The sequence below is a fragment of the Lathyrus oleraceus genome, chromosome 2, assembly GCF_024323335.1.
Source record: "Lathyrus oleraceus cultivar Zhongwan6 chromosome 2, CAAS_Psat_ZW6_1.0, whole genome shotgun sequence".
Lineage (NCBI taxonomy): Eukaryota > Viridiplantae > Streptophyta > Magnoliopsida > Fabales > Fabaceae > Lathyrus > Lathyrus oleraceus.
Genome location: NC_066580.1, coordinates 238,757,568 through 238,765,200, shown reverse-complemented (window position 1 = coordinate 238,765,200; position 7,633 = coordinate 238,757,568). Strand labels below are relative to the sequence as shown.

The following is a 7,633-nucleotide window of genomic DNA, read 5'->3' as shown; positions in this document are numbered from 1 at the left end:
TTTATATACAAAAAAAATACTATTATTAAAAAACGAAAATAATCCAAATATTAAATAATAAAAATTTGTCGACTTTTTTTTTTTAAATATGTAAGAAAAATTAAGAAAGTTTATTAAAATATATTGTATAAATATTTAAAAATTATATTCTCTCTATTTGTAAAAAAAAATTAAACAATAATTTATTTAATATATTTTTTAATTATATTATTTTTATATTGTTGTTTACATTCATTTTTATATTTATTATTATTATTATTTAAATTTATTATTATTCTTATTTTTTTTAAAATTTTTAAATTTTATAACAGAATTGTCCAAAACTATATTGTCATCGCAAGCGAGCGTACCGCCCAGAAGGGAGATAACCTTACTCCTGGCGGCGATTCGGAAGCTGGCGTACCGCCCAGAAGGAGATAAATTTATTCCTGGCGATTCTTAATTTTGTGCATTTGAAAATGCATAGTTTTATTTTTATTTTTATGAAAGCCAATTAGTTTGTTGAGGAGCATAACCTAATTTCAGTTTAAAAAGAAAATGCATAAATGAAGATTCATTTGGAACATAGGTTATAACGCTCAATTTTGCAATACTAAAAAAAAAAATGTTGAACCCATTTTCATTTCGTTGCTCCAATTATTCTGCGACAGCGTTTTCTTCCCTATTACTCCATAATACGACATCGTTTCACCTCAACGGACCATCTCTCACTTTTCCGTTTCCCCGACGACCGTTCAACCCACCGGAACTCCGGTCAGTTCCCCCTGTATTTGCTGTTGCCTCTTTACCATTCTTCGATATCAGCGGAGGCAAAGGGTACGTACGTGTAATTTCTCCTCAAAACCCTTTTTTATGCTTCATTGTCAGTTGTAGTTATTTTTCTCACCATTGTGGAAGTTGTTGAACTTGAATTTGAAATTGGGATTTCTTTATTTGCAATTGATGAATCGTATATAATTTTGTACTACCTCGTTTGCTTTCCCTTGATGTATCAATTCACAATCAAGTTTCTTTGCTTTGTTTCAATAAATGAATCATTGTCATTTTAGAATTTCAAGTGTTAATGTTATTATTTTTCAATCCTAACCTTACTTATGGATAAATTCTATGTTTCGTGGCGGCTAAAGTACTATTTTGTTCCTCCTATTTCATATCTCAATTTGATGTTCAGATGGTTTTAAGTTTTTGGAGGCCATGGTTTAATTAGCTACGGTTTAACATCATAAAACAACTAGGGATCCTCTTTAGTCTGGGTTTAACCATGACAAATATATCACGAGACCCTGCTTAATTATATTTTAACTATGAAATATTTGAGACTTTGAAATAGCCCACTTAACATACTCTCAAATGGCCTTAGATGGTTGATCATATATGGATTACAAAATAGGAGTAGTGGTGCTAAGTTGTCTGCTGAATTATTGTATTAGATTTGAGGAGTAATCTCATAGTAGCGCTGCTCCATAATTTTTCATAAACAATAAATTTATTAATGACCTTGAGATCAACCATCATCCTTGAATCAGAAAATGTTAAGATCAACCATATTGTCAGATCTAAGAATAAATGTGCTAATTTTCTTGCATCTTTGAGCTTTAATTTTAACTTAGGATTGTTGAAGATCCTTCTATTTAGCTTTTTAGGCTCATGAGTATGGATCTTTATGTGGATTAGCTTCAGTTTTTTCTGTCTTTAGTTTTCTCGGAGAAACAAATGGGGATGTAAACCATTAAATTTAAGTTGGGTGACTGAAATGGAGAAAAATTCCGGGGATTTTATGGGATACAAAGACCGCTAAGTTGAAAGGAAAATTTTATCTGACTGCAGTAAGACCTGCGATGTTGTACGAGATAGAATGTTGGATGATTAAGAATCAACGTGAGAATAAAGTTAGTGTAGCAGAGATGATGATGTTGTGTTGGATGTGTGGTAAAATTAAACATGATAAGATTAGAAACAACAATATTAGGGTGTTGAGATAACACCTAAAGTAGAAAAGATGGTGGAAAATAGATTTAGGTGGTTTGAGCATATAGAGAGAAGACTTGTAGATTGTGTGGTAAGGAAAGACGATCAGATAGAGAGAAGTCAAACAACTAGAGATAAAAGAAGACCTAGAAAATCTATAAGAGAAATTATTAAGAAAGATATCGAGTTTAGCGATTTGCATAGAAGTATGGTCCTAGATAGAATATTATGGCGAAAGTTGATTTATGTAGTCGACCCCACTTAATAGAATATGACTTGGATGTTTTTTTTTTCTTGGGCTTCTAGCCCCATTTAATCAACCAAAAAAATATGCCAAAATGTGTATGGGATAAAAATAGAGGAACCAACACTGGATTTAAGCCTATATTAATTAATCTCTTTCTTATCCCCTCCCTCCATTCTGTGTTGGAGTCATTTGTGGTTTTAATGCATAAATTAAGAACTGCAATTAATATCATAAGTTGAAAAAAAATATTGTATACTCCCTACTTTTTTTTAAATTACTCTTTACAAGAATATCAAAAGAGATATTAATTATCGTCAAGGGTATAATAGAAAACAAATAATTAAATTTCATTTCTTTCTGTGCACAGAAAAGTTTGAGCAGTTTGGGTAGGATCGTTTGTTTCTAGCTTGACAGTATTATATTTTTACAGAAATCTTGGAAATGTAAATGTAAATTTGTTCATTCTTCAGATCATACATAATATTCCTCTTGCAAGTTGACACATCTTTGTACTAACACAGGCAGGTCAACAAGTTATACTCATTTGCTTTTGGCATTTTGCAGCATGAATGAGTTCTATGATGTGGAACTAAAAGTTCGCGATTATGAATTGGATCAGTTTGGTGTGGTCAACAATTCGGTTTATGCAGGTTATTGTCAACATGGTGAGACCTCATGAGTTATTACATGTAGATTTCCAATACCACAAACTGTTACTTTTATCTGAATTTTACGTTGAGATCACCTTTTCTAGATGATGTTTTAGATGTTTTTTGTTTTTTATGTATTGAAAACAGAAGTTAATTTTGAACCGTTTACAAATCTAAATGAAAACTTAAGTTTGACATGGCATAATCTGAGCAGCAGTGCTGCGGTAATTTGATGACATTTGGATCAAAACATTATTTAGAGTCAGTATCTTTAATCACTTTCTCAAGGGAAAAAGGTATATAGTATGATTTGTAGTTTTGAAGAAATGACTTGAGTTTAGACTTGCACTCCATATTTAAATTTACCCATGTCAATTGGTAAGCAACAAATTTAGAGCAGCATAAGATACAATTTCTATATTTTTTTATTCGTGATTAAACAAAGTTATAGACTCGATAATCATATTGAAAAGGAATGTAATTGGTCTTAACCTTGATTCAAGGGAGTTATTGACAATATATGGTTTGATGCTTGAGGTGTTGTCTATATCTTAGGTTTTTCGAGGGTCACATGAAAAATTTTCTGTTGAAATTTGGATGCAATCTAACAGTTATTTGACACTGCTAGTTTCTTTTTTGTTCTCTGAAGTATTTTACATATGGTACTTTTCATATCTTGGCTATGGTTTTAAATGTTGTCCCTTTTAACTTGATCTGTTTTGTGATATATTTGTTTTTTTAACTGATGTGATCAGTGTGACCCATAGCAAGAAACTGAATTGTAATATGTTGAATTAATTATTTACAATTTTTTTAATGTATCTTTCTGATATTTGTAGCAATTAAAAGGAATATTTATTTTTTCCATGCATAAACTGATAGTTTATATTGTTTTTATTTATAAATATCTTCATAAGGTCGCCATGAATTCTTGGAAAGCATTGGTATTAATTGTGATGGGGTGGCTCGTGGTGGTGATGCATTAGCATTGTCAGAACTATCCTTCAAATTCCTTGCACCTCTAAGAGTAAGTTACGCAAAACTTGTTTGTCATTTGTATTCGTTAGGTATAACCTCTTTATGCAAGGTAGTACTGTAAAAGATAATATTGTATAGCATAGATCTGTTTGCCATTGTTTGTTCTGATTTCTAAAACAACTTGCTACCAGAGTGGTGACAGATTTGTCTTAAAGGTTAAGGTGTCTGGCTCTTCAGCTGCTCGTATATTCTTTGATCACTTCATCTATAAGCTACCAAACCTAGAGGTCTATTTTCTTCACTTACCGTTTACATTTTTTTACAATCTTTGAAAATATTTGTTGATATTTGGTGAATTTGATGACAGCCTATTTTGGAAGCCAAGGCCACAGCGGTGTGGCTTGACAAAAACTATCGCCCCATTCGAATTCCGGCAGATATTAAGTCTAAGTTTGTTAAATGTATTCGTAGAGAAGATTCTTAGTCAATCTTTCACATGAACATTTGATTGATAGATCATTGAGAAAGTAAACTGTTTTTTGTACTTGACTTCAATTTGGCATGTGGATGGGCAAGTCATTCGAAGTAGTACCGTTATGTAATGGAGGTTTGTGTAATTTTAAATAATTAAAAACCTAATTTAAACCATAATTCTAGCAATAATTTCATGATGCCTAGTAAAAAACAGCATAGGGACATTTTCCTCCGGTCGGAATCTGTAGGCTCTCTAAGGCTTTCATTCTCACTGTTCCTCATTAATTATTAACGGCTATGTAGCATCGACATCTTTGAAAAAAGTCGTGTCTGTGTATGTATCAACATTGACACTGTAGCGGTAAATTCATGACCATTAAGCTATGGACAAACTTAACGTCAATAAAATCAGAGTCGCCACCGCGCTTTTATTATTTCCAAAGGAAAAGGGAAAAGTACGAATAAAACCCAAAGATAAAAAGTTTTCAAATCAAAACTAATAAAATGTTAGAGATTATAGGTAAGTGGGTTGGTTACATAGAGGGAATGTGTTAACATCCAAAGTGTCTTAGGTATTCCTAGGGAGCCATTTTTTATATGTATGTGTTTTGGTATAAAATGATGTTTGCAATAAGTAGAGTGTAGGGATGAGAAAAAAATTCATTAATTATATTTTTATGTTTGACAAGAACTTCAGATTTGTGCCTATGTACCAACATAAAAATGAGGGATCAAAACCTCGTAGTTCGTGGTAACAATTTCAAAGTGAGTGAATTGCTTTTAATAAAAAAATTTAAATTTAAAAGAAGCACAAAATGACCTAAAAGAGTTTGAAGGAGTGTTAGTTCTTTTTATCTTTTGAAATTTTTAGTCAATATGATTAGATTGATTTACAAGTTTGATTAAGAAAAGAGTTTAAAATGTAATGACATAAGGCAAAAGTTTCTAATTTGCAAAAAGAGTCTAAGTTTAGAAATTACAAGCAAAGAAGATTTTGAAAAGGGGGAGTGATTTGAAATTTAAGAAATGAGAGGAAATGAAAAAACTAATCCTAATCAAAAATTAAAAGTTAAGAGTTGAAAAGATCTGACAAATGAGATCCAATCCAATAGACAAGAATGTCATATAGAAAACCACTTTTCCTTTGGACTTTAAATCAAGCAATATCAATAAGCAAGTAGTAAAGTGAAGAGCAAGACATCAAATAAAGATAGTCACATCCAAGCTAATAACTTCATAATCTTCTTCTTAATCTTCCCATGTATCAGATGACATACTCATTGAATGACTCAGAATAAGGCATTAGACATAGATTCAAAGTAACAAATATATACAATCATAATATATGGCTCAAGTGAGCAAAGTGAAGATGACATAAAGATAAACAAGTTAAATGATATGTAGATGGCAAATGAAATAGTAAATGACTTGAAAATAAATGGCATAAAATAAATGACTTGAAATCAAAAGCAATAATAATAAAAGTTAGTCAAATGTTAGTTGATTAGAAGTTAGTGGAGTTTTTCTTTTCAATTGATTAAGTCATTCTTTGGAGAACACTCAACCCTCTATTCACAAGCATGTATCCTTGAACCAAGACATCTTCCAAAGGAAGGAAAAAAGGCCAAGTTTCCACACAATACCATGAAAGGGGAAAGACTTACAATCTCATTTACTAGAATGCTATGTCTTTTGGGTCAAAATTTAGCGCTATGTTAAGCAATCGTATTGGACTTATGTAGAAGTGATAACTATCTGAGGTCGGGCATTAAAATTTTGGTGTTAATGCATGTTAGAGACATGGTATAATGAACCATACTCCTAAAACATACCACACACAAAAAGAAAATGATCAAAGGATGATATAATCTCATCCATACTTGTATTGGTTAATCTAACATGAAGTTATTGGTGAACCAATTAGCCTTAGGATATTGAGACTTCATTGGTCAATGGAAGGGATGAGATAGAATGGGATTGAAGATGAAGAGGGAAGGGAGATGAGACAAACACAAATTGGTCAAAGGAGGACTTTTATCAAATTAAAATCATTCGTTCATTTTGGGAGATGAAATGTACATTTCATCAATCCTCTAAATTCAATGACTTTAATCCAACAAAAGTCAAATCAACCTTGACCAAGACCTAAACACATAGTCAAACTTCACAAGTCAATAAAAATGGCTCACCATACTTTCTACACAATTAAATAATTAAAAATCAAATTAAAATGCATTTAAATTAAATTATGTTTGATCAAAAATCTAAAACCTCTTCAAAACACCACATAAATGACTAAGAGATTTATCATAGGTCAAATAAGGTCAAAGGACCTTGGACAAATAAATTCATTATTTTTGAAAAGTCAGAAGTATTTTTAAACAATAAAAAATATGCACAAGAACAATTAATTCATGAAAAATATCAAAATTAATCCAAAAAATAATTTTAAATCAGAAAATAAAAGAGGAAATTATTTGAGTTTTTTGGGTGAAAGTCCCATATTTTTTGGATTAATAATGAAATTAATATGAATTAATTAAAAATAAGCAATTAAATAAAGTAATCAGAAATTAAAAAAAAAATGAGAACCATCTGATCTCCCTCATTAATTGAGATGACAGATCAGATGATGAGAAACACGCGTTCCACATGTGCCTTGGTCAACTGAAGCACACGCGTGGTAATCAAAAGCAACACCCAAGATTAAAACAATTCAAATGGATCCTATGGCTGAGACGCATGATAACACATCATTGGAGCCAAAGCTCCGGTCTTCTTCTCCGGTGGACCTCATCGGACTGGTCCATCATCAACCATCACCAAAATGAAAAAGCAAGACATGAATTTAAAGAAAAAATGCTTAGGAGCTCGAATCTGGCCTCAATTTTGTCCAATTCCAAGTATATAAAAAGATACAGGGATTTGAATTTTGAGGATCATGAACTGAGTTACTTCGATTTAACCTCAAAGCAACTCAATATTCTTGCCTACATTGATAGGACTTCAGACAACCAAAACTCATAAAGAATGGTGAAGAATTGAGGGAGAATTGAAGAGAAGAAGTTTCTGAAAAATCACCTTCAAGTTGATCTAATTCCACTTGATCTTGATCTGGATTTGATTGCTATCTCTTCCTCTTGCTTGCAGAAGTCAATTGAGATGAAAAGGGAAGTGAATTTCTGGAGTTTGAACTTCCAAACAGAAGATGAAGTTCAAGCTCGATTTCAAGAGAAACCTTTAGAAATTCTATGGCAGTGGGGGTTTGAATCAGTCTAGCAAAGCTTGGGCAAGGTGTTGGTGAAGTTCTGATAAC

At 31.7% G+C, this 7,633-nt stretch overlaps 1 protein-coding gene across 1 annotated transcript; it reads left to right on the top strand.

Moving 5' to 3' along the window:
- The first annotated feature begins 332 nt into the window (after window positions 1–332).
- LOC127119011 (acyl-acyl carrier protein thioesterase ATL3, chloroplastic) lies at window positions 333–4,506 on the top strand. The gene is made up of 5 exons (XM_051049224.1): window positions 333–816; window positions 2,780–2,880; window positions 3,783–3,892; window positions 4,035–4,130; window positions 4,211–4,506. The coding sequence occupies exons 1-5, from the start codon at window positions 605–607 to the stop codon at window positions 4,325–4,327; spliced, it is 636 nt and encodes a 211-aa protein (XP_050905181.1). The 5' UTR covers window positions 333–604; the 3' UTR covers window positions 4,328–4,506.
- The last annotated feature ends 3,127 nt before the right edge of the window (window positions 4,507–7,633 follow it).

Bases quoted from the DNA above. Each gene is read 5' to 3' on its own strand.
- LOC127119011 (XM_051049224.1), top strand. From the start codon at position 605: ATGTTGAACCCATTTTCATTTCGTTGCTCCAATTATTCTGCGACAGCG. The intron at 3,893-4,034 runs GTAAGTTACGCA...ACTTGCTACCAG, and splicing joins AATTCCTTGCACCTCTAAGA to AGTGGTGACAGATTTGTCTT. The intron at 4,131-4,210 runs GTCTATTTTCTT...ATTTGATGACAG, and splicing joins ATAAGCTACCAAACCTAGAG to CCTATTTTGGAAGCCAAGGC.